The 26,907-nt window shown below is 47.0% G+C and overlaps 1 protein-coding gene across 2 annotated transcripts in view; it reads left to right on the top strand.

The window, feature by feature from the left end:
• The window catches only part of LOC147417886 (Transducin/WD40 repeat-like superfamily protein), a 99,089-nt gene that overhangs the window by 8,483 nt on the left and 63,699 nt on the right, over positions 1–26,907 (top strand). The window contains exons 2-3 of one of the 2 annotated variants that reach the window (XM_086506680.1): positions 20,922–21,019; positions 21,110–21,176. In XM_086506680.1, the coding sequence (XP_086362806.1) occupies positions 20,922–21,019; positions 21,110–21,176 (165 nt within the window). Of the gene's footprint in view, positions 1–20,915; positions 21,020–21,109; positions 21,177–26,907 lie in introns of both variants that reach the window. The other variant, XM_086506679.1, reaches the window with a different exon arrangement.

Here is a 26,907-nt window from a genome sequence, read left to right as displayed (position 1 = left end):
CCGAAGTGAATTCCCCTCTCGATGCTGACGACCATGCCATGATAAATGCATTGTAATCTCGTGCCAAGCTGAAATCAAATTAGAGGTGAGAGGGCATCCAGGAATATACCCTTCCATCCTGCCAAACATAACCTCCCAAAGAGATGGTTGCTAATGACCAAAAAAGGAAGTAACAACCTTTCACAGTGCAGCAAGCATAAGAGACCACGGCTGAGTGTGTTGCACAAGGGTAGGCAACAACATAGCTTTCCGAGCAAGAACATGCCGACACAGGTCTATAATATTGAGGCCGCCAGAGCACTTGGGAGTACATAGTTTCTCCAGCGACATCAAACGCAGGCCTTTTTTGTGAGCATGAGTACGCCACAAGTGAGACAAAATCAATGACATGAGAGAAGTGAGACAATGCCGAGGCCAATGTAATAATGGCAAATAGAACTGAACATAGGCCATCGTAATACTTTGAAGAATTCGCAAGCGAACATGCAAGTGCCATGTGGAGAGATTCCAGTAATGCAATTTGACGCTTAAACGTTAATCCACTTTTTGAGAACAAGTGACATTCCATCCGATTGGATAGCCTGACAATCACATTCGCGGAAACAATGTCTCCTGGCCACAACAAAGCATGCCAATCAGAGGAATTCTGATTTGACGACGTGGTATGAAACCATACTGAACTTGATGTACCCCTGCAAGAAGGTGATCCTTAATCCGATTCACCAACATCTTAGCCAATAGCTTATACTCGACAGGAATCAACGTAATAGACCTCCAACGTGAGAAATGCTCACAAAGTGCTTGCTTGGGCAACAATTTCAGCAAACCCTCTTTCCAAGACTTTGGCAAATCTTGTTTCTACCAAGCCGCATTCATCACGAAAAGCAAAGGTTCTTTTAAAGTCTCCCAAAAAGGAATAAAGAACTTCATAGTAAGCCCATCCCAGCCAGGGGATTGCCAATGGCCCAATGAATGCAACGCACAATTCAATTCAGAGTCAGTGAAAGGTTCCTCAAGGGATTGTGCATCTTGAGAGCAAACGATTGGCCGTACACGAGAGGGGCAACAATTGGCGTGCCTGACAGGCCACTGTCAAGGCTCGAGGTGGAGTAGCAAAGACCTGACTATAATGCAAAACCAAGGCACTCGCAAGTTCTTGTTCAGATGACGACCAAGCACCCGAAGGAAGTTTCACACGCTTAGTGTCTTGAGAAACCCTCGTGTGATGCAAGTGCTTGAAAAATTGTTTCGAAGCACAGGCTTTGTCCACAAAAGCTCGTTGACGAGCCCACGTCTCCCATTTTTCAAGCTTTCTAATTCATCAAGTTGTATGCATGCTCGAGCCTCACACATCCGACAATTCAGAGTCAGATAAAGGCCTTGAGTCAGCCAATTGCTACAGATGCTGACAATCTTGCTTGGCATCTCTAACATTGCCACGAGTCGAATGCATATATTGTTTACCATAATCTTGAATAGCACATTGCACTCGCATAACAAATCGAAACCAAGCAACGTCAAGGTCAAGATGCATGTGAGCAATCAAGGGAGCAATAAGTCCAGAAATCATATCACGAAAGGCCTCATGAGAAAGACGGGCATTGTTAATATGCAGCAGACGCTTCTATGGACGAGGTCTATCACGATTTGATTGCCCAAAATACGAGTTCAATACAACAGGGTGATGGTTCGATAACTGCGAAGTGTAATCCAGGCGCATATCAAATACAGAATCCTCATATTGCTGGATATTGAGGGCATACCATTTATCAAGCCGTGCACTATATGAGTGATGAGCAGAATGCTGAAAAGTAAACCCCGAAACATGAGGATAAAGAGAATGCCATAAATCAAGCATTTGTGCACAAGCACGGAGATGATCCCATGCCTGTCTCTCCACAAGTAACATATGTGAATTGCCTGTGGTGCTATCATACACGTCAAGAGTATTACTAAAATCACCACAAAGAAGTGCATTGGAGGTTCAAGGATAGGAAGAAATATCTTTCCATAGGGCAGCCCTTTGCCTAGAAGCTGTATATGCATATATGTAGACTTACACCACTCTACTGCTTCACAGGTCTAAGGCATACATGTACGGCTAGTATGTCTCTGGGCTGGCCACCCATAGTCTAGGTTGTACCTGGTCCGGTTGCCCGAGTTTGGGACCGGCCGCCCACTTTTGTCCAGGCGCCCACATATATTTCCATATATCATTTTTTATGTTGGGTCGTGGGGATTTTCATCAGGCCTTGCCCTACCTCCCCTTGGGCACCTATTTATAGGGCCAGGGGAGTACCCACTTCTATCATATTGATTGTACTGAGGGTCTTCTGCTCATGGTAGCCATGGGGGGACTGTGTAAGGTGCAGCGGATGTGAATGTTGAACTTTGCTCAAGATGAGTGCTCCGAACTGTGCTCAAGGGTTCCTTTTACTTACGGTGTAAGGTGCAGCGGAATGAATGTTGTATTTTCTCAAGACTAGTGATCTTTATTGCTCAAGGTTCCTTTTAGTTCTTAGGGAAGGAGAGAGCTTCTGTCTTATGGAGAGTGCTATGATCACGAACAAAGTGAGTGGATATTGTGCGTGCAAGTGAATGAGACTGAGAGAAGGAGAGAGAAGAGATACGACACCGAGAGGTTGTAAAACCCTCCTCCGAAGACCCCACTCTCGTCGGCGAGAGTGGTCTACTTTGATTGCACAAAGGTGTACAATGCGTATGCAATGCATAGTTACCCGGAACGCGGAACGGGAACGGCAACGGGATCCCTGCGGAACGGGGGAACGGCTAGGGGTCCGGAACGAGAACGTCGCGGAACGGGAGGTATAAAAAACACCCAAATAGTGCAATTTTTAGCTCCTTGTGTTTAAATACAAGGAGTATTAGAGTGCTTTGACTCTAATACTCACAAAAAACTCGTTTTGAAGACCATTCAACCTTGCTATGACTAGATGATGAGAGAGAGAGAGAGAGAGAGAGAGGGAGAGATTTGAGAGAGTGGGAGGGAGAGGAAGAGAGCTTGAAGGCTGGAAGCCTTGAGCCTTGAGAGAGTGAGTCTTGAGAGGGAGAGATCTTGAGAGTGAGAGGGAGAGAGCTTGAGCCTTGAGGATTAGCTTGTGAAGAGAAAGGGAGAGGGGGGTGCATTTTATGAGTCCTTGAGGCCTTGCACACTTTCAAAAGAAGCCCAAACATTTACTTCAATTTTTTCAATTTTTGCCAAATTTGTTTGTAGCCGTTGGCCGTTCCAGGGGCATTCTAGAACGGTCCGGGGGCGTTTCGGAACGTTCCGGAACGGCCGTTCCAGTTTGCATTGGCCACCCGGAACGTCAGACATTCCGGGACGTTCCGGAACGTTCGGGAAGGGAACTGCCCCCCGGAACGCCGGAACGGGGGCTAGGGGGCGTTCCCCGGTAACTATGATGCAATGGACTGATGCAATTGGACTATGCCGATGACGACGACGACTTGATGGCTGAAATCTGTGATCTTCTAATCGCTGAAATTCGAGACTGTTTCGGTGGCTGAAAATGACTGTTTTGGCTGCGTTTTCTTGGGCTGAAAATAGTGGTTCTTCTGCAATGCTTCAAGGGCTGCTCTGCTACTGTGTCTAAGGCTGAAAACTGTGTGTATCTGCTGCAGATTAGGGTTGAGAACAAAAACACTGATGCACCTTTGCTGCTAGCCAAAAACGTTAGGCTGATCTGGGACAGCAATCCAAAAACGCTACTGCTTGATGATGCTTGCAAAAACGTTAATGCTGATCTAGGGAAAAACGCTAGCAAAGCTGGAAATCTGATGGCGATAATGGGAGTCTTTAGTCGCTAGGGTGCTGATGGTTGATGGCGATGGCCTGCTGTGGAAGAAAGCGCCAAAGTCTGGAAAATGCCTGCGAAGATGGAGGTCCAAAAACGCTGGGGGTGCTGGGGGGGTACTGCTGAGAAGTTGCCTGTTGAGCAGGAAGCTCCTGCTGCCTCTTCTGCCAAAAAGTGTAACTTGGGTTTGCTTATATATTAACTTAGCAAAATTGTCCTACCTACTTTTGTTGGAAAGTCACTTAAAAATAATAAGTGAAAATAACCAAAATTAGGAAAATAGGCTAAATGCATTGGAAAATTCCCCTGACTGAATCTGTTGGATTCTGAAGGGAATATTGATGATCATGCTGTGTGCAACCGGAGGATATGCATTTATTGCTGTCACAAAACGGGAGCGTACACGAGCGCTTAGAAATCTGAAAAATAAAATACTTTGCAAAAGGGAGAGAAGGGAGAAGATCGACACAATATTGGGGACCAAAAGATGGGCTGGTCCCCCCCCCGTTAAGAGTATTCTTTATTCAGGGAGAATTCTTATACAAGCACGAGAACCCGAGGAAACCCCTCCGTTCTGTAATCTTAGACCCGAAGGTCGTGCTTTCCCGTAAAGGGCTTGGGCGCAAGGCCGTTCCTTCCCGTAAAGGACTTAGGCGCGAAGCCGTGCTTTCCGGTAAGGGACTTAGGCGTAAAGCCGTACTTCCCGTGAGGGGCCTTCCCGTAAGACGGGAGATTCTTGCAAAACAAACCACACAAAGCAATAATTCTCAAAGCGTATCAACACCTTATACCTGTCGCTCCTTGCTCGGAAAAGCGATCTCCGTACTCAGTCGTCACACGAGCACTTGCCGTTACCGTCGCCAACCCGTGCTCCAGAATCCCAGCGCTAGCACTCTCTGCTGCTTCCGGCCTGTCGGAAACTGAATGCTTGCTGCCCTTTTATAGGCTCTGGCACCCGGCGGGAATAGCAGCCGAAAAAGCAGAGCCCTGGCGCCCTAGAGAGAGGAGAGAGAAGAATCGTTGATTCTGGCGCTTTCTAGAGAGAGGAGAGAGAGAGAGATCGTAGATTTCAGCTCCCTGCGTAGCTTTTAGCGCTAGCTTTTTTTTTAATAAGAGCCTTGCTTTATTTTATTAATAAAAGGGCTGGTCACTTAAAAGTAACCGGCCACTTTATAATATAAAGTGTGAACCTGTTCAAACTTTAAAAACTCACTCAGTTAGTGAAAGCAATGCTACACGAACACATTCCAGGTGTCCCCGAGTGCAGGACACGGCACAGATGCAATGCAGACACAGACTCCTCGCGGGAAAGCATCTGCCCTCCCGCGAATGTTCCTGCTTTTCGTAAAAAGCTTCATTAAACCCATCTTTATTCTTGTCCTTGCGTTCTTACGCGTATTTTCTTACTCAGTTCGGATTTCCTCCTTAGCCTACGGGATGCCCCCTTACTGATGCACCCGTCACCCATCATGTGACGCATGAGGGGCACTCGTAACCCGGCCCTTTCCACCGAACTTACGGAAACTCCTTCGCGATGTTTACCGTCACCTATCAAATGACACATCAGAGTTGTCCGTTCTTGATGGCAGTTCCTGTAGCTACAATCTTTTAACAGTTCTTAGTGCACACAATAAAATATCCTAAAAAAGAGATTAATCATTAAAAATAAGAAAATAGTCCAATTAGCAACATCCCTCTGGCTTCTAAACAGTTGACCTCAACTGTAGTGCTTGGACATATACCTCCAGTATCTCGGGATAAGCTGCTAATTCCTCCTGCGTCATCCACTGAGCATCTAGATTCGAATAGTTCTTAAACTTAACCAAATACTTCAGTGTTATCTTTCCGGATTTGAGAGACCGCTCCTGATGACTTACTATCTGCTCCGGTTGGAGTATTTCTTCTATTTCCTCAATCTCAGGAGGTTCCTCAGCACTAGGCTGGCTCGGAGGCGGTCCCACATACGGCCGGAGTAAACTGACATGGAAAGCATTATGGATCTTCCAATTAGGCGGTAGCTCTAATCGAAAAGTGACATCATTCACTCGCTCAGTGATCTTAAACGGCCCATAATAACGGGTAGAAAGTTTTACCACTTTCCCCTTATGAGACGCTTGTTTCTTAAGTCTTGCCTTCTCAAACTTGAGTAAGACTAACTGTCCGACTGTTAAGTCTAGATTCCTCGTGTGCTTGTCTGCAACTTTCTTATGCTTTTCCCGAGAGCGTAGAATAGCTCTCCTAACTTGCCCGTAGGCTGCGTCCAAATCGCGGACAAATTCATCTGCTGCAAAGATCTTATCCTTAGTTAAAAGGATGGGTGGAAGCAAAGGCTTACCATAGAGAATCTCAAAAGGTGCTTTCCCCGTCGATGAGTGTATGGTATTGTTATATGCATACTCGACAAGAGGCAAATATTTCTCCCAGTCATATTGCCGGTCTGACACATAAGCTTTTAACATATCCAATACTGTGGAGTTGGCTATCTCACTCTGCCCGTCCGTTTGAGGATGGTAGGCAGATGAGAAATTCAGCTTTGTACCAAGATTATCCATCAAGGCACGCCAAAAATTTCCCGTCATGCGAGGATCTCGATCACTCACAATAGACTTAGGCATTCCATGATGCTTAAAGATCTGTGCTAGAAAGACCCCAGCCATATGATTTGCTTTGATCGTTTTCTTGACTGGTATGAAGTGTGCTTGCTTGCTAAACCTGTCCACAATGGTCCAGATCGCGTCATTTCCAGTCTGAGTTCTAGGGAGGTCCATGATGAAGTCCATGGCAATACTTTCCCAAGGTTCATTAGGCACAGGCAAAGGTTGTAGCAACCCAGGCGTCTTATGCCGATCATACTTCACTTTTTGGCAAACCAAGCATTCCCTGACATACTTATCAATGTTTGCTTTAAGGCTAGGCCAAAAGAAATATCTTTCCATTGCTAAGGTCGTAGGGAGAATACCCCGATGACCCGCATAAGGCGAAGCGTGTGCTTCATCCATGATCTTCTTTCTTAATGGTTCCGCCACACATATGGCCTGATGGTGGTAGAGATAACCGTCCCGAATGGAATAGGGAAACTCATTCTCTCCACGATGTAGCTTTCCCCAAATGGTGGAGAAGTTTGGATCATTCGAATACAAATCCGGTAGTGCTTCTAATTCTTGGTGATACACCGAAGTGATAGCGTTCACCCTTGGCCGCCTAGACAATGCGTCTGCGACTACATTCTTACTCCCAGCCGTGTGAAGGATCTGGAAGTGAAACATAGACAGAAAGTTTGCCCATCTCATCTGCTTCTCAGATAGTTTCCTTTGCGTAAGAAAATACCGCAAACTCTGGTGATTAGTCTTGATCACAAAATCCGCTCCTAGAAGATAGTGCTTCCAGTTGGATAAGGAGTGAATCACAACCGTGAGTTCCTTTTCGTAGATTGATGCATGCAACTCTGCATCTCTAAGCCGTCTGCTTTCGTAGGCCACTGCATGGCCTTCTTGGTTTAGCACTGCTCCGATGCAATCGCCTGAAGCATCGCAGTGAACCTCAAATGGTTTCCTTAGTCAGGCACTATCAAAATAGATCCATGGCTTAGCAAGTACTTGAGCCGATCAAAAGCTCCTTGTTGTCTCGATCCCCATCTGAAAGGAATCTTCTTCTTTGTCAAGTCATGAAGTGGTCCTGCGACATGAGCAAATCCTCGGACAAACCTTCGATAATATGAACATAATCCCAGAAAGCTATGTACATCAGGTACCGTAGTAGGAATAAGCCAATCTTCTACCACTCGGATCTTGGCAGGATCCATACTCACTTGATTGTGAGAGACTATATGGCCGAGATAGTGTATCTCAGAGAGAAAGAACTCGCTCTTCTTTGCATTTACATGCAGCTCATGCTTTCGCAATTCTTGAAACACTAAGTCCAAGTGCTTCCGATGTTCCTCTTCTGACTTAGAGAAGATGAGTATGTCGTCAAAGAATACTCCCGTAAAAGCTCGATACGGGCTGAAAATGCGGTCCATCATGCGATTGAACGTCGCAGGAGCATTGGTCAAGCCGAAAGGCATTACCAAAAATTCATATAATCCAAAGGTTGTGCGGAAAGCAGTCTTATGGACATCCTCAGGGGCGATCCGTATCTAGTGATACACACTCTTTAAGTCTATGCGACTAAAGACACTTGCACCCTGCAACTTATCAAGTATATCATCAATCCGAGGGATCGGAAAGCGATTCTTGATTGTGATCTTATTTAAAGACCTATAGTCTATGCACATTCGAAACGTGTCATCTTTCTTCTGCACCAGTAAAACTGGAGAGCAGTAGGGTGAAGCAGTTGGCCGTACTAACCCTTTCTCTAGAAGCCCGTTGACTTGCTTCAAAATTTCCTCTTGTTGAGCAAGACTTACCCGATAAGGGGGTTGATTGGGAGGCGAGCTACCCGGTATGAGATCTATGCGGTGATCTTCCAGGCGTACCGGAGGGAGTTCATCAGGAAGTGTTTCCGTGAAACAATCCTTGTACTTTTCAATAAATTGAAGACGCTTAATTTCCAGACTAGAGAGAGAGTCCCTACTAGTTTTATCCTTTGCAAAAATCAAGTAAGCAGAAACACACTTCTTCATTTCTTTCTTAATGGAGATATGGCTTACAATTGGGAACTGCCAATCTCCTACATCAGCATGAATCTTTATTTTCTTACCCCCATGATCAAAAGTGAGGGTCTTTTCCACATAATTGGGAATAGGTGTCATGTGGAAGTGCCATGGCATACCCAAGATGATATCACATCCCTCGATGGGTGCCATAAAAAATGATTCGCGGTCCTTATACTCGCCAATCCGAAGATTGAGCTGTCCTTGCACGGGAGTTGCATTGGTTGTCAACCCCTCGAATGCCGATCCGGATGTAACCGGTGTGCCAAGCTGAGCCGGTGTGAGGCACAAATGTTCCGTAGTATCCAGGGAGATGAAGTTATCCGTGGATCCTGGATCATAAAGAATCAGTACTCGCTGGTTGTTCAAAGACCCCCAACCCTTCAGAAGTTGACGCTTTCCTTTCTCCGTTTCTGTGTTTCCTTGAACATCTGGAATTGAGTTCGAGCTTGGCGGTGTGGGTTCCTTCCTTGCTTTCTCTTGCCTCATAGAGGCTTGTTCTTGCCGTTGCTGCTTTAGCGGGCAATCCGGTTTCATATGTCCTTTCTCGCCACAGTAGAAGCATCTTCCTTCCTCTCTGAAAGTTTGAAGTTGAGTAGGAGAAAGATACTTAGTTCGCTTGCCATTGCCCTTTGGCTTCTTAGAATGGTCATCGTCCCTAGATGGAGGACGTTTTCTTCCTTGGCCCCCTTGGTCATCGTAGACCCCTCTTTGTCTTGCACGATAAGTGCTATGCTCTTGGGCGTCCCAGTTGAGTGCAAATCCTCAGCAATGATTGCTGACTCCATCATCCTCTGAAGAGTATCATGCGGATACACTTTCATACTCTTTCGAAGCTGCGGTTGAAGACCCGCTTCGAACTTTCGTTTCTTGTCCTCGTCGGCAATCTTTATGAAGGGAGTGACCTTCAGAAGAACCTACCAATACTTGTCCACATAAGTCGTTACTCTTTCATGTTCCTTCTGGGCAAGCGAGTCCCATTCCTTCCGTATGTCCTGCTCGAAGTCAGGTGGAAGAAATTGTTCATAAAATTCAGATTTGAAGCTCTCCCAAGTTCTGGCCTGAGAACCTTCCAGAATCTTGGCTAACCACCAATTACATGCCGTTTCCTTGAGGTGCATCCCCACATGGCGTAATTTGGATCTTTCTGTGAAGTGCCCATTGGTAAAGGCAACTTCAAACTGTCTGATGAAGGACAGTGCTTTGGAGACGTCTCTCCGTCCGTTGTAGGTTTCGAACTTGATGTCCTTGTCGCCCGATTTGAAGACTCTCATGCGATGTTGAGACTTGCGACCATGCTTCTTGAATCGAGGCTTATCTTTAGGTTGATGTAGGGTAGTAGTAGTAGCGGCTTCCTTCTTCTGACGAGACGATCGAGAAGTAGAAGTATAATCAGGAGAGTAAGATGGAGATGAGATAGAGATGTCCTTGCTCTCGTCTAACAAAGAGAGCGCTTTTTCCTGGCCTTTCCTTGGAGTAGGCCGTTCATTCCGATTCGAAGATCCTTTGTGCACCTTGGCACGTTCTTCTTCTCTTGCCTCCTGTGGTCTCACGCCAACAGTGTTGTCTGGATGCTTGGCTGCATCAGTTCCATTCGTTTTCTTCATTCCGCCCAAGAGCTTTTGGACATCTGGCAATAGTAAGATTTGTTGCAAATCCGCAAGCTGTGCTTGCACTTGTTGAAGCTCCTCTTCAACACTTCTCCCTTGGCCCGACATGGTTCTTCCCGTTCTTCCCGGAATCGCCCTTCTTTGCAGAGAAAGAGAGGAGTCCGAGCTCTGATACCACTGTCACAAAACGGTAGCGTACACGAGCACTTAGAAATCTGAAAAATAAAATACTTTGCAAAAGGGAGAGAAGGGAGAAGATCGACACAGTATTGGGGACCAAAAGATGGGGTGGTCCCCCCCCCCGTTAAGAGTATTCTTTATTCAGGGAGAATTTTTATACAAGCACGAGAACCCGAGGAAACCCCTCCGTTCTGTAATCTTAGACCCGAAGGTCGTGCTTTCCCGTAAAGGGCTTGGACGCAAGGCCGTTCCTTCCCGCAAAGGACTTAGGCGCGAAGCCGTACTTTCCCGTAAGGGACTTAGGCGTAAAGCTGTACTTCCTGCGAGGGGCCTCCCGTAAGACGGGAGATTCCTGCAAAAGAAACCACACAAAGCAATAATTCTCAAAGCGTATCAACACCTTATACCTGTCACTCCTTGCTCGGAAAAGCGACCTCCGTACTCAGTCGTCACACGAACACTTGCCGTTACCGTCGCCAACCCGTGCTCCAGAATCCCAGCGCTAGCACTCTCTGTTGCTTCCGTCTTGTCGGAAACTGAACGCTTGCTGCCCTTTTATAGGCTCTGGCACCCGGCGGGAATAGCAGCCGAAAAAGCAGAGCCCTGGCGCCCTAGAGAGAGGAGAGAAGAATCGTTGATTCTGGCGCTTTCTAGAGAGAGGAGAGAGAGATCGCAGATTTCAGCCCCCTGCGTAGCTTTTAGCGCTGGCTTTTTTTTAATAAGAGCCTTGCTTTATTTTATTAATAAAAGGGCTGGTCACTTAAAAGTGACCGGCCACTTTATAAAATAAAGTGTGAACCTGTTCAAACTTTAAAAACTCACTCAGTTAGTGAAAACAATGCTACACGAACACATTCCAGGCGTCCCCGGGTGCAGGACACGGCACAGATGCAATGCAGACACAGACTCCTCGCGGGAAAGCATTTGCCCTCCCGCGAATGTTCCTGCTTTTCGTAAAAAGCTTCATTGAACCTATCTTTATTCTTGTGCTTGCGTTCTTACGCGTATTTTCTTACTCAGTTCGGATTTCCTCCTTAGCCTACGGGATGCCCCCTTACTGATGCACCCGTCACCCATCATGTGACGCATGAGGGGCACTCGTAACCCGGCCCTTTCCACCGAACTTACGGAAACTCCTTCGCGATGTTTACCGTCACCCATCAAATGACACATCAGAGTTGTCCGTTCTTGATGGCAGTTCCTGTAGCTACAATCTTTTAACAGTTCTTAGTGCACACAATAAAATATCCTAAAAAAGAGATTAATCATTAAAAATAAGAAAATAGTCCAATTAGCAACAATTGCTAAGTGACTGGGCATGCACGGTCTATGAATAGATTGCAAGATCACTGCTAATCTAAACTGACTTGACTGACGGGAACCCTGCTATGGTGTAGCTTGTCCACGGACACATAGGGTTGGGATGTGTCACGTGACATACGGAAGGGAGCCTTCCGTTCCTTTAGTGAGAGAGTGCAAACGATCACAAACAAAGTGGTAAACACTGTGAATGAAGGTGCTGGACTGAGAGATAGAGAGAGAAGAATACGACACCAGAATGTTGTCAAACCCTCCTCCGAAGGCCCCACTCTCTATGGCGAGAGCGGTCTACTATTGATTGCACAAATCTCTACAATGCTATGGGCTTGCCGACAATGTCGACGACGATGAGGACGGCGACGAAACGGGCTGAAATCTGAAAACACTAATGTGCTGAAATCTGCAAATCTTGTATTTGCATTTTGACTCTATGTCGATGATGACGGCGATACCGACGATGCGATGACGACGCGCTGAAAACGCAGATGCTGAAATCTGCGTTTTCTGGGCTGAATCTGCAAAACAAGTGGCGGCGAGGATCTGCTGCAGGAAGGTGAGATTTGCGAGGTTTGGGGGCTATTCTGCGGAGTCTATATCAAACACACGCAAACAATGGAATCAAAACTTGTCTTTCTGATCTAAATCTATCAACTGTGGCAAATCACAATGGAAATGCCCATGCTTGATTGTCAATCTTTCTTGTGCTCTTTCGGATACTGTGTCATGCCAAGGAAGAGACATGGAATGTGAATTCCTTGAATGTAAACATTTCATCTTGTCATGAGTAATCCGCATACATCCGTGCGCATTTATGAGTGAATCGTGTTCAATGTACAATATGGCATGCCTATGAAAAGGGATCACATAAAGACGGTGACTAAAATACAAGAAACCATCATGAATGAAACACTCGAACAATGCGTGCTGACTAATTATGCGTACACATAATACTTCCCGTGGGGATTCTACTTCACATGGAGGTGGCGAAGAAGAATTTTTCCCACCAGGAGGTTTTTCCGACCCTCCCCCTTCCCCATCTACGCCAAGGATTACACCAAATCCTATGGAGGCTTTGGTCAAATCGATGATGGACATGATGAGACAACACGAAGCGTGGCACGAAGACAGAAAGACAAAATTGGATCGTGAATACGAAGAAAGAATGGCAGCCTTAGAGCGTGAGCGTGAGCAAGTTGTTCATTCCTCATCTCTCATTTCTAATGTGCAGGCGAAAATTGAAAAGAATCAGGAGAAGAAGACTCTCAGTCTTGTCTTCTCCAAAGCACGACACATGTTTTGTAGGATAAAGATGTGATTACTCACAATGATGATGATTTGCATGATAAAGATATGATAGGGCACACATTGGCACGGTTGTATGCATCCATTCTTGAACAACAACTGAGTAAATGGGCAGAAAATGAGGGCATACGAGCAGCAGGTCAGGCTGGATTCAGGAGGGGTTTCTCCACTTTGGACCATATTCTTACACTCAGAGCCATTATTGAGGAGGGTCGGGCACATGGGAGACGGATGTATTGTTGCTTTGTAGACTTCCGCAAGGCATTTGACACAGTGCCGAGGGCCAGATTGATGCACAGGCTACTGAAGTTGGGAGTACCCACAGAGATCATATGGGGGATCATGGCTTTATACGGCTCAGTGACTGGCCAGGTACGCACTCCTGAGGGGATTTCTGACATTGTTCATTCCACTATTGGAGTGAAACAGGGGTGTCCTTTGTCCCCTACACTTTTTGGTATGTATGTAGATGAGGTCTCTGACTACATTGACAGAGAGGGTGACAGAGGCGCTCAACTGGCAGGGACATGGATCCCTTTATTATTACATGCTGATGATATTGTGTTAATTTCAGAGTCGCCAGAGGGCATGCAAAGACATTTGGATGCATTGCACAACTTTGCAGAGGATAGTGGACTGTCTGTGAACCTTGGTAAAACCAAGGTTATGGTGTTTAACACCACACCACAGTGGGTCAAGAGATCGGCACCTACACTCGTATATGGCCAGGACACTGTGGAGTACACAGATGAATATACATATCTGGGGGTGGTATTCACGGGACCGAGGTTTACCCTGAGGAGAGCAGCAGAGACTAGACTATCCAAAGCCTAAGGGCTAGAGATGTGTTCGCAGGTTCAGTTTCAAGAACCACGAACAAAACTATGGCTCTTTGATACTTTGGTTGCTTCAGCTATGCTTTATGGGGTCCAAGTTTGGGGACCATCTGTGAATCATGATAGTTGGAGGAACATGGAGAGACCCTTGGTATTTATGATATCCCGGATGATTAGAGCCAAGGCCTCTGTACCCCATGCGATTATTCGAGCGGAGGTAGCCGCCCCTCCTATAGAGATTGAGGCTCTTACCAGATTAGTGTCCTTTATGCACAGTCTATGGGATACACATAGAGGCAGATATACTAGATTGCCTCTTGAGTCCTCTAGACAGTTAGCGATGTAGGGAGATGCATCATGTTGGTATGCACAGATGACCTCATGGTTTCAGAGGCATGGTCTCAGCATGGATAGATTGCCTCCCTTTCAGTATTCCCTGGATGCACCCTCCCTGCCAGTCACACGGACGGAGATCACTAGACTCATTCGTCAGGATCTTATATAGTTGGACACCAGGATGACATGGGTAGAGCCGATACAGGAGTTGGGCACGAAGATGGCTTTCTACAAAGAGCACCTTCTCCAACTTTCAGGGGATGGGTTTGTGACTCGTCTGAACTACATGGACACTCATTTATCTCATGGTCTGCGATGTGCTATTGGTCAGATTCGCACATCCTCACACCAGCTGGAGATTGAGACGGGTAGATTCAGAGGGATACCACCAGAGTCTAGGATATGTCAACTATGCGGTAGAGAGCCAGAGACAGAGCTACACTACATATGCCACTGCACTGTGTATTATGAGATACGAGGGCGCTTCCATTGCTTATTCAGGGAGGGTTTTGGACCCCTAGATAGAGTCATGAGGTATCAAGACCAGAGATGCCTTGGCTTATATCTACTTGAGCTACACCGACATAGAGACAGTCTGTTGGGGAGACATGGAGTACGACAGTCGCAGAGATAGATCACAGACTTCTTTGGATCGAGGGAGCCAAGAGACCAACCACCAGCACAGGGTTGTACCCGCATTCATACCAGAGGCACCCTCATTGACAGGGCGATTGAGCTCGGGAGATCGAGACGACCATGACCGAGACACAAGAGCACACTACATCGACGGAGACTCCAGCAGAGGATCAGAGGCATTCTAGCACGACACCCAGATTGTCATTGAGGGCCTATTCTACATTTTCACATTTCACACTTCATTTCAGTTTTCATTTTTACTTTCAGTACTTTTTGTACTTGCACTTCAGACATTGTATTAGATTCACCACTTTGTATCTGATGGTCTCATAGGTCATTTTGGCCTTTTGAAGACGTTAATATATCATTTCATTTCATTTCTCACACACACACACACACACACACACTCTCTCTCTCTCTCTCTCTCTGACACACACACACACACACACACATATCAATGCATACAAATTACCAGTAACACAAACACTCATTTCTCAGCAAAGCTGCATATATTCTATTTTGTACAAATGGGTCATGCCAGTTGGACATCGTTCCAAGCCTTGAAACAAGATGATGGTTTCAAATCCTTTTCACCCAATCTTAAGGAAAATGCCATATCTAAGAGCCAAAATTCAGCTGGGACTTCTGTTCTTTGAGAGGACACCATTGAGAAGTCCATGGTGAACAAGTTTTGGATGACGCAACCCTATCTTTTCTTGAGCACTGCATAGCTCTCTTTGAGATGTCCATTCTTTTATATTGTGTATGTAGCGGGGCTTCAGTGTCACAGAGGACACCATTGAGAAGTCCATGGTGAACAAGTTTTGGATGACGCAACCCTATCTTTTCTTGAGCACTGCATAGCTCTCTTTGAGATGTCCATTCTTTTATATAGGTGTATGTAGCAGGGCTATAGTGTCACTGGCACAGGACAAGCAGTTAGTTGCAGTTGGGTTGGAGTTCACATTGGACGGACTCTCGTTTGGCAGTGACACGTGGCAAGTGATACAGACGGTGGTCTAGTGGACACCCTAGCCAGATCACCACCACCTTAGTTTGGAGATAGGCTTAGCTGGATTGGGATATCTGCTAGCTGTTGGTGGCTCTTTAGGGATACATATCCGTCGAAAGTCGAGTTGAGGAGCTACCTGGTTTGAGCTCTCTGTATCAGTCGGTTGGTTTGCATAGGTCTGGGCCTCCTTTAGCTTGGTCCCGTCTAGTTTTCTCTCGACCTGCTTAGTTTTTGACCTGCTTGTCTAGACGTGCTTGTCTAGTCTCTTGTCCTGGTCTAGTAGTCTCTCGGCTTCGTCTAGTCTCTCTCGTCGAGGTCTAGCCATGGTCTAGTGGAGTCTGGACCAGTGTTCAGTAAGTTGAAGGTCTTCGTGCTCAAAGCTTGGGTGGGCTTTTGGTTATTGCATGACACATAAAGTCAGTCAAAAGAGCGACAAAGCCCACTGCTAAGTCCTCTGAAGTACTACCATAAAAAGCGTCAACCCTTCGTGCCAAGTAGAAGTCCACCAGCCCCATTACCCCTACCTTCTCCCCTACCTTCTCCCGTAGCTACCTCCATTCCCTCAACCAGTTCTACACCTCCCCAGTTACCCCCCTTGATGAAGTTCTCACCCACTGTGTTACAACAAGCTCTTGAGCAACAAGCTCCTGCACAGACAGCCATGGAGGAGCTCACAAGCCTTTTGGCTAAGGTGAATATCAAGTTTCCGACTTTCAAGGGTCTCTCCACCGAGGATGCCGACGACCATGCCAGGAGGTTTGTTTACCTCTGCAGAGGTCGTGGTCCCAATTGAGAAGACGCCTACTTAGTACTCTTTCCATCCACCTTGGATGGCTTAGCAGATAAATGGTACAGTCAATTTGCAGAAAACCACTTTACGACCTGGGCCACACTACGAAGGCAGTTCTGTGAAGCTTTCAGACCAGGGGACTCCCAAGAGAAGGTTCTAGATGAGTTGGCTAACCTGATGCTCCAACCGAATGAGACTTTTGCAGAACTCATGACCATAACCAAGTCTCTGGTCACTAAGCTTCCTCAGCAACCAGGTGAATTCATGGTTAAAAAATGGGTAGAGAAAGCTCTTTCCAAAACGTCCCAGCAAAAACTCCGAGAGAGTCTTCGACCTGACGCCACTCTGGAGGAGTTTGTCGCGACTGCTACTCAGATAGAAGGAGCTAGGAAGCTGTTTACCGACTCTCCTCAGGTAGAGACTGCTTCTCTACTCTTGGGAAGCCCACCCGACTCTTTGACTTCTTTACGCAGTGAACTAGAAGCCCTAAAGTTACAGCGAGCTCTTCAAGAGGAGAGGTCCTTCTCCATTAGACAGGAGAAGCCTCCACATCACGAGGCTTTGGAACAGATCAAGCGCCAGCTAGAAGAGCTCAGGTCCCAGCAAGAGACTAAGGCTATGGTTTGGTGTAGCTCATGCCGCTCTTCAAGACACCCTCCACATGAATGCCCCCTTCGGTTTATTGCCACTTCTGTGAAAAGTCTGGACATGAGGACAAGGATTGCTACTACCTCAAGGGATTGCGACAAATACAACAAAGTCTTGGTCCTACTCTTCAACAAGGGCCACCACATGCATCCAACATGGTTTCCTCCTATGGGCATCCAAACCACATGCCACCTTTGCTGACAGCCCCTCCTCTGCAAGGTATGCAGAGTACTTTTCCCTCTCAGAGCTTTTATCATGCCCATGCTCCCTCGTCCCCTCGAAGCTTCTACGCCTTCACCTCCAACTCCATGCACGAGGAGCAAGGACCACCTCGCCCTTCGACTCGCCCATTGAATCGGCCCATTTTATGCTATAAATGCGGAGACTATGAACATTACCAAAGCAAATGCCCTCTGCTAGAAGGGTCCCCTCCTTGCTGTCATTGACCTAAAGGTAAGGATCACTACAGTAAGGATTGTCCCAAACTTCGTGCATCTGCGTCTTCGAACCCGAGTCAAAGCCAAAATGAATTTACCTTTCCCAAGATCAATCTGATAGCAGTTAGCACCATTTCCTCAGTCGCCACCTTCTGCCGAGGTGGTGGTCCCTCAAAACAAGCTGCAGTTGGTAGAGGAGCCCGTAGGTGTCCTCACGCTGGCGTAGAGGGCAGCTCTCGGTCTCGGCATTCCAAAAAGTTCCACTATAACACCCACTATCCAACTAGTGGATCCCTCGCTTCCGGCTTTCAAAAAGCAGTCCCCTAGTGCAAAGCAAGGCTCCTCATCTCCGCTCTTAGATATTGATGAAAGTAGTAGCCGAGCTCCAACAGATCAAGGTACCGGAAGAACCACATGTAGAAAAAGAAAAGCTTACAACAGAGACAATCTTGAAGAACACCTTCCAACAAGCGTCACTCTATGACATGTTGCGGCTAGATGCGAGTTTTAGAAGTGACATCCTTGCAATTATTCGGTCACTTTACCCCGAAGCAGGTCCTAGTGGCAGGCACCTCCCTGGGCAACCATCAGAGTCCTATATGATAGCTCCCCTCACTGATTGTCAAAGCCCTCGTCTCACCGTGTCTATCTTGGGGCAACAATTCCTGGGAGTGATTATGGATGGTGGCTTTGGCATCAACTTGATGCTTGAGTTCACCTTGATGGCCTTAGGCCAACGTCATACTCGTCGTACTCCCTTCACAGTTACATTGGCCGACTAGAGGACAGTCTACCCTGTGGGCATAGTGGACAAGGTGCCTCTGTAGGTACAAGACTTCACCTTTAGCTTGGATTTTGTTGTTGTTCGTCTCCCACAGGTTGAAGGAGGATTTCCTCTCCTCATCGGTAGACCATGGCTGCGGCACACTAAAGCACTACATGATTGGGGAAACGATGCAATGTGGATACATACTCCTGGCTCCCCAATGAAACCCATTCGCCGTGAAGGCGGCATGGATCCCGTAGTGCAGTATAGCTCTTTGTCACTAGAAACCAACCCTGTATTGGAATAGCCTACTCCACGTGACTGTTCAAACGAAGATATGCTGGACTGGTTGGAAGCTACCAAGTATATGCCTTGTTATGGAGTCTCTATTCAACCTGTGCCAGCGAATACACCCTATTCCAAATTTTCTACAATATCCGAGCCCAATGAGCCAACTACGCCAACAGCCAATGGAGAAGACCTATAGAAGTTTCCACCCCATCTGTGTCTGACTCTCCGGCCAAGCCATATTCATCCTTTGTGTCTGTGTCTGGTTCACTACCCTTCACCAAGCCTCTTCAAGGCGGCTTACAACAAAAAGATGTTGCTTTCAAAGTGGATGACACAACAACTCCTACTGTCTTTCTACTCCTAGATGCGGCAACTTCTTCACCTGTAGTGCAATCTTCAGCAATGCCCTCTCCAGACCCCATAAAGGGAGCAAACTTCGGCGTTTCTGATACCCACCCGGCTCTACTAGGCCAAATGCAGCGCAAACAATCGTATTTACTCTGGTCTAGGTCACAGAACAAGATCAAACTAGCCCCTTCTACAGGAAGAGACTATGATTTTGCAAGAAATTGGTTTGTGAATACTCTATTTTTGTGCCTCCTCTTTCTTGGCTTCCTCACCCCTATTTACCCATCTCTGGCCCCTCCCTCCCTCCCTCCCTCTCTTTCTATCTTCACCACCCCTATTTCCCCCCTCGCCCCCTTACCTCCCTCCCCTCTATGGGGGACAGGGGATAGGGAACGGGGGACAAGGGACGGGGCTCAAATGGATTTTTAGTGTAAAAAAGGAAGGCGGGACGGCAAGTGGGGACGGGCAGCCCAAAAATAGGTGTCCCCTGTGACTATGCTACCCACCCCCTCTCGCCCCTACCCTCCCCACTCGTCCCTATCCAAACCCCCTCGCCCCTACCCAGCTGCCCTCTCCTACCCACCCCCTCTCGCCCCTACCCTCCCCACTCGTCCCTATCCAAACCCCCTCGCCCCTACCTAGCTGCTCTCGCCCTCCCTTCCCCTCTCGCCCCTGCTCACCTCCATGTCGCCCCTCTAGCCCCTCTCCCCTCTCCACCTCCTCCTTCTTGGCTCTCACCCTACGGCTCCGAGTTTGCAGTACCTTGGGCTGAACAGATTTCAAGGTTAACAGAGCTGCAGTAATCAAAATTCCTAGTCAGGTCAGAAGCGGTGATGGACTGCCCTTTCCTGTAGCACCGCCTGGTGGTCAGATGTTGGCAAAATTTAGGTTGTTTTGGATGTGTACTCAGCCATTGTGTCGCACTGGTTTGGCACTGCGTTGAGTGTGCAGGATGGTGAGCTTCCAGTTATTCCACCTTCAGTGCCTGGGCAGTAGCAATGCTCATAGCCCAAAATAAGAGGATTTTTCGAACGCTTCTCAATTAGTACAGTGGCAGTTTCTTTTCGTAGTCGAGTATCCTATCTCACCGGGACGGTGAGTGGTCTTGTGGCAGGCAACCTGTAGCAAGGCTAAAGTGTCACTGGCACAAGACAAGCAGTAAGTTGCAGTTGGGCTGGTGTTCACATTGGACGGACTCTCGCTGGGCGGTGACACGTGGCAAGTGGTACAGATGGTGGTCTAGTGGACATTGTGGCCAGATCACCACCACCTCAGTTTGGAGATAGGCTTAGCTGGATTGGGATATCTGCTAGCTGTTGGTGGCTCTTTAGGGATATATATGTGTGGTTGGTTTCAGGCGTCGGGGAGATTATCATCATCTTCTTCTTGTATGGTTTAGCGTCTTCATCTAGTGTCTCGAGTCCATACACTACACGTATGCACCATCCCTGCACATCTGAGCCTCGACACCCCATTGTACCTATGAGTTCTTGGCTGGAGCTGAGTGTGCTGCCATGCCAGAGTCTGTACGGGTTTCTTTGAGTTAGTCGCGTCCCATATGTTCAGGTTTCACTACTGAGTCTTGCTATTGTTGCTCTGTTCTTCATTATCTTCTGTGTTTTCATTTTGTGGAGTGAGATCTCACGCACACTGCACTGAGGAGCACACACTATAGAGAGCACGACACATTATCTCCGCTACAGTGTAACACCTGTTGTAGGAATTCTTCAAAGTTTGAAACTGTTCTTTTTGGACATTCTAACAGTTTACTTTTGTGGAGTGAGATCTCACGCACATTGCACTGAGGAGCACCCACTATAGAGAGCATGACACATTATCTCCGCTACAGTGTAACACCAGTTGTAGGAATTATTTCAAAGTTTGAAACTGTTCTTTTTGGAGATTCTAACAGTTTACTTTTGTTGTCTCATTTTAAGTACCAGATTTGGCAGTGCAATGGGCTGGATTATGTGCTATATAGGCACTTTATTCGCAGTTTCCAGAACGTGGACAGCCAACGTTTCACAAGCCCAGGAGACAGGTTGGTTTCAGCTTAAAATGCAAAGTAATGCTTTATTTGACTGTGGTTGTTTTGATGTCCTACTCATGCACATGGTTTCTAATTGGTCAGTGGACGGTGGGCGTCACCAAGTACACCATCTCTTAATTACGGTAGAGATAGTGCAAGCTCAAGCAAGGTATTATGTACATTCGTTCCTCTTTTTAATCTCGTGTAAGCAAGTTCGTTCTTTTTTGTTCAGTCTACACATTTTGTACATTTGTTTGAATTACTAAAGAAGAAGTTTGTGGTACTTGATTTATCTACTTATACCCACATGTTGTGACAGGTTCTAGGGTTAGGCGAACTAGACATGACTGATTATTGTGTCCGTTTGCCATGCACAGTAGCTCTAGCTCTAAGCTCCATGGCTCCTCCTCACCCTCAGCTCCTCTCCTGCATATCTGCTATGATGAAGAACCTAGCTTATAACCGTTGAGCCTGCAATTTGGCTTTCTCTATTGCCGGAGGAGAAAGTGAGCCTTGTAGTGGAGGTTGACAGACTATAAGTGACCTCAGTATTTGCAAGATTGTCGTCACAGGCCAGATGCAGGTGGTCCCTCTCCTCGATGAGTTTGATAAGCCCGGATGAGCTTAATGGCCTTGGGTGCTATGGAGGCCTACTTTAGACAGTGGCACCATGGTGTTGATGGTGCAGTTGATGCAACTACCAAGAAGGGCGGGCTTCCCTGTTTTGGTATGCTTCCCAAGCCTGCGTTGCGAGTACCTCTCCTTACTTCCTCGAATGAGAATCTTATCGGTTCTTTTATTGAGCATCTGCTTCTACAGCCCCTACGGTGGTTGAGATTCTGACCATCTGAGTTTTGATGTGCAACTCTCTCGAAGATTCTTTTCTTGATGGTGGATAATCGTTGGATCAGGCAGTGGGTCTAGTACTCTGGACTACCCAATCAATGTTTTATGGCTTAGCAAATGGGGCATCTTGCGAAGGCTTGTCCTGGTCAGGGATCACAATACTCCTAGATTCGGTCATTCGCAGCTTCAGTAGACACAAACGCAGGTAGCAGTTGCTCCTGCAGAGCCCCAGCCCTCGGTGCAAATGCACATGATGAGTAGGGTTGGCTGGAGGATCAAGGCCATCCAGGTCGCAAGGGTCTCCACCCGGGGTTTGTCACAAACTGTTGACGTGTCAAAGCCCTGAAGAATGGAGCCAACTTATAGATGCCGGCCGAGGGTCCTAAACCCTAAGAAGAACAAGTAACAGAAGAAGAACTCCTACCAACTTATGGGGACCCCGTCTGATGGGGCCCCAAGTGACATAAAGGATTAGAATAAAGCTGGACACACACACACACAAATTCGGAAATTGCACTAACATGATGACGTGGCAGAACTGTACGGATTTCCACGTTTCATGCTGACATTATTGACGTGGCAGATTTCCGCAAAACGCGCTGATAGTGCTGACATGGCAATTGTACGGAATTCCATGATTTACGCTGGCAGCTTTTTGGCATTGCTTTTGGACCAAAAGCTTTTTGAGTTTGAAGGCTTTTCATGTAAACTGCTTTTCATAGGCCAAGGGCCTTCAAGTACGTGCTAAGGGCTCATTCTGTGCATGCTTCTTGGAGAAGGTGCAGAGTCTGGAGTACCAGCTTGTACTGTGTTGATGCAATATAAAGAAATACTCCCTTTAAATGATCGAGAATATCATCAATAGGAAACCTATTCTTGATGGTATTCTTATTCAACGCACGGTAATCAATACACATGCGCCATGAGCCATCCTTTTTTTGTACTAGGAGCACAGAGGAGCAAAAGGGTGAAGAACTAGGCTGGATCAGCCCCTTCTCTAATAACTCCTCAACCTGGCCCATAATCTCTTTCTGCTGCGTCGCGCTAACCTTGTAGAAAGGTCTATTTGGTGGGCTACACCCTGGCACCAAATCTATCTGATGGTCCTCAGGTCTCTCTGACAGCAGTTGTGAATCAGAAAAACAGTCACTAAACTCTTGCAAAAATGCTGACCTTTCTTTATCTAACACAGATAAATTTGACTGACAATTATCTGAGACATCACATGCAAAAATCAAGTACATAGAAAGATGATTCTTTATTACAGAAGTGATAGCCGAAGCAGATACAATAGGGACAGACTCCCCTTTGAGCTTTACATCCAAAACATGAGTTTTGTCCCTACGCTCAAGGGTGATCATCTTGCCGAAGGCATCCAACACGCCATGTACTCTGAACATCAACGAAATTCCAAGTAGCGCATTGCACCCTCCCAATGGCATGATATAAAATTCTTCTCTGTCTACATATGACTAAATATGCAGACGCAGCTTTCCAATAATGGGAGTAACACACTCTGAGTGGCCAGGACATGCCAACCTTGCCTCTGCCGTGTGTCCCATCTCTTCAGCTCTGATGCCCAACTTCATAGCTAACTGTGGTGAGATAAAGTTTGCTTTGGCATCTGGATCAAAGAAGATGAGTGCCGTCTGATCTCTAACTTTACCCCATGCTCTGCATAGCTCGCTGGCATCTGTATTGGGCCTGTCACCCACCATATCTGGCACCAAACTTGCCGTGGGTTTAGGCTTCTTGCCTGTTTGGTCCTCTTTATCATCTGAGTAGCTGGGCTTTTCCTTTGTGGACAATTGGTAGCAAAGTGACCAGGCTGCTCGCATATAAAGCATTTGTTTTCAGCCATTAAGACCTTCTTTTCCTCGAGCGACTTATGCACAAAAGGCTTTCTTTTTCGTTTCTTTGCCTGCGCTCCAGAAGTCCCAGCTGAATCCTTATCCTTGTTGGTCTTTTCTGACCCCTGTGACGCTTCAGGAGCCGTTTTCACAAAGGGCTTCTTCGTTGAATTTTTCTTCCGCTGCCCTCCTTTTTCGTTGCTCGGAAACCCACTGTCCTCTTCTTTCAACAAGGCAAGACCAGTGTTAGCAACTTCCATAAGCTGAGTGAGGGTAGCCACTCTGTTCTTGATATAGTAGTCCCGAAGCCCTTTAGGCAGCCCGTAACAATACTTCTCTATCTGCTCTGTCAATGGCACAAATCTGTAGGAGGTTACTGAGAGTAACGCTTTACAAAACCTCCGATTGTACTCCAACAAGCTCTTGCATGTAGCCGAAGTAAGCTAGTGCCAATCTGTCATGACGTCGGCTTCAAATTCATTTGACAGCCAAGCAGATGCAAACATTTGCTTAAAGTAGACCCAAGTGGCGGGTGCCTGTCCTTGCATTACAAAGTCGTCCACCATGTAAGTGCATTGTCCTTCAAGAAAGTGGTAGCTTTTGTGACCTTAGAGGCCTGTGTAAAGTTCCGTCCTGCATAAGCTGTATCAAACTGCTGGAGGAAAGTGAGAGCCTTTGCTTTATCCTCGAAGCCGTTGAAAGTGGTAAACTTTACAGCTACACCACCTTCTTTGTAAGCTTTCGGCTTTTCCAGTGCCCCCAAATTGTCATAAGGAATAGTCTGCAACATGGGCACTGTAGTAGGCATCATCGGCACATCTTGGCCATTAACATTTTGCGTCAGAGGTGCCATATCTGGTTGTTGTCCAGAAAAACCAGCCATGCCAAAATGACCCTGTGGCACCCCAAACTGGCCCTGGTTGCTCTGAAAACCTTGCTGCATATCGATGCTACCATACATGGGGTTTGGCATCATGCCTTGCACACCCCCAAACACTGTTCCTGGCATGTACGGCTGACTTCCAGGCGCATAACCAGCCATACTCTGGAACACAAATCCAACCCCGAATTACACAGGATGTACAGTGGGTGGTGGAAAAACTGGGTGCGTTGCCTGGTAACTAAGTTCCCTGTCCATTCCAGATAGCATGCGGGCTCTGAAAGGTGGCGGGCTGAACTGGCATAGCCTGTGGAATAGGCGTCCTAACCAACTTTTCAAGGATGGGAGGAACCTGTTTTGGAGCCCCTGACTCCGCAACATGCGAGTTCTCCCTATCCTGCTGAGACGCATGAAGTACTTGGGCTTGAGCCTCAACAAGCTCTGTTCGCGGTGTAGGTTGTCTATTTTGTTGTGGCACTAGTGGCGCTTGCAAGAACTCCATAAACCTTGGGTTTTGCACCATTTGCGAAAACATATTCACCGTGGCAACTAAGTGAGTCCTGAACGCATCATCCTCAAGTTGCCTAGTCATAAAGCCCTGTACTGGAAGAACATTCACATCAATAGGAGGTACAGACAGTCGTGGCTGTGAGCTCTTGCCAATCTCGAACACCATAGGTATTTCCTGTCTGTCCTTCGAAGAGGAACCCTCTTTCATAATGCCCTTCCCTTTGTCGGCCATAGTGTAATCCCGCGTTCCTGTACTCTGTGTCTTTTCCCAAAACAATCAAGGCTCACTTCTTGAGGAAAAAGCGATTGATGTCCTGGCAACAGAACCTTGAAACCAGCCCGTAGGGCGGTAGACGTAGACTTTCACCCGAAACTTTACTTTAGACTTTAGGACACAGAGAAACTTTGCAAAAGAAAACCTGTAACGGGAATTGATACTTAAAACACACACGGCTTGGAAGCTAGAGCGCTACCAAGTAGACACCGACACCTGTTGGCCCCAAAGATCCCCACGCAATAGATGACTTTTCCGACGCATACGAACACTTTGCTAAACCTGGCGAGAATCTGCAGCACGCTGAATTCTCTGTTTTCTGCCCTGAAAATGCGCCAAATTACCTGTACCGCTGTACCCTCGCGTCCCCAGACCTCCTGGGGGTATTAGGGACTGTTTAGGGCCAAATCCCTAACCTGCAAAAATACACAGCAAGCTGTATTTCCCTGTTTTGGGATCCGTTTCGCGAGCCGGTCGCATACGTAGAAAGTCCTTGAGCTCCTGCACCTGTAGGGCTACTTGCCCTTTGAATCGGACAAGATTTCTCGCGTGAAATCTGTCACCAGCGTGTGTGACTACTATCTATCCTTTTTGTTGATTTCTTTCTTATTATCTATTTACTTTCACTTTTTGGAAACACCCCTCGGGAAATCTAACTGCCCTGCATTGCATAGCTAGTGTGGAACTGTCCAGAGGGAGTCCAGGCCTGAGGACAAGAGAGCACTAAGGTTGGACAAAGACTATGGTTAGCCAAAGTGGGGTCATTGACTACTGCACGAAGACAAAAGTCACTACTCTGACGCAGCTCATCGAGGTAGCAAACACCGGCTATGGTTTGCTCAAGGGAGAAGATTGTGAATTTAACACTGGCGTCAAGGTAGGATCAGGCAAGAAAAATTCAGCCAAGCACGTTCCCAATGAGGCTCCTAAAGGGACTCAGGAGTCAGCCAACGCAGGGAAAGACAAAGCTACGGCTGAATCAGAAAAAGGACCAGCAAAGAAATGGAAAAGACGTTTTCCTCGCAAGTCAGAAGAGCAAAAGAAGGTCCCGAGGACAGAGAACAAATGCTTTATATGTGAGCAGCCTGGCCACATTGCTTACAATTGTCCTACAAAGAAAAGGCCAGCTGATTCTGAAGACAAGGAGGACAGGAAAGGAAAGAAGCCCATGGCTGGTCTAGTGCTAGATACGGTGGGCGACAAGCCAAATTCAGATGCAAGTGAGCTTTGCAGAGCATGGGGAAAGGTCAGGGATCAAACAGTGCTTATCTTCTTTGATCCAGGGGCCAAAGCCAACTTCATTTCCCCAGAATTGGCTTCAAAGTTGGGAATCAGACCTGAAGAGATGGGGTATACAGCAGAGGCAGGTTTGGCATGTCCTGGCCATACAGAGGCTGTGACACCCATCATTGGAAAGTTGCGTCTACATATCCAGTCCTATGTAGATGCTGAAGAATTTTACATCATGCCACTGGACGATGTGATGTGTTGTTAGGTATTCCTTGGTTGTTTCTTGTACAGGGAATCATGGATGCCTACA

Source organism: Adiantum capillus-veneris, chromosome 30, assembly GCF_014529385.1.
Source record: "Adiantum capillus-veneris isolate H3 chromosome 30, ASM1452938v2, whole genome shotgun sequence".
Taxonomy (NCBI): Eukaryota; Viridiplantae; Streptophyta; class Polypodiopsida; order Polypodiales; family Pteridaceae; genus Adiantum; species Adiantum capillus-veneris.
Note: the sequence above shows the minus strand (reverse complement) of the source record. Positions and strands in the feature narration are given on the sequence as shown.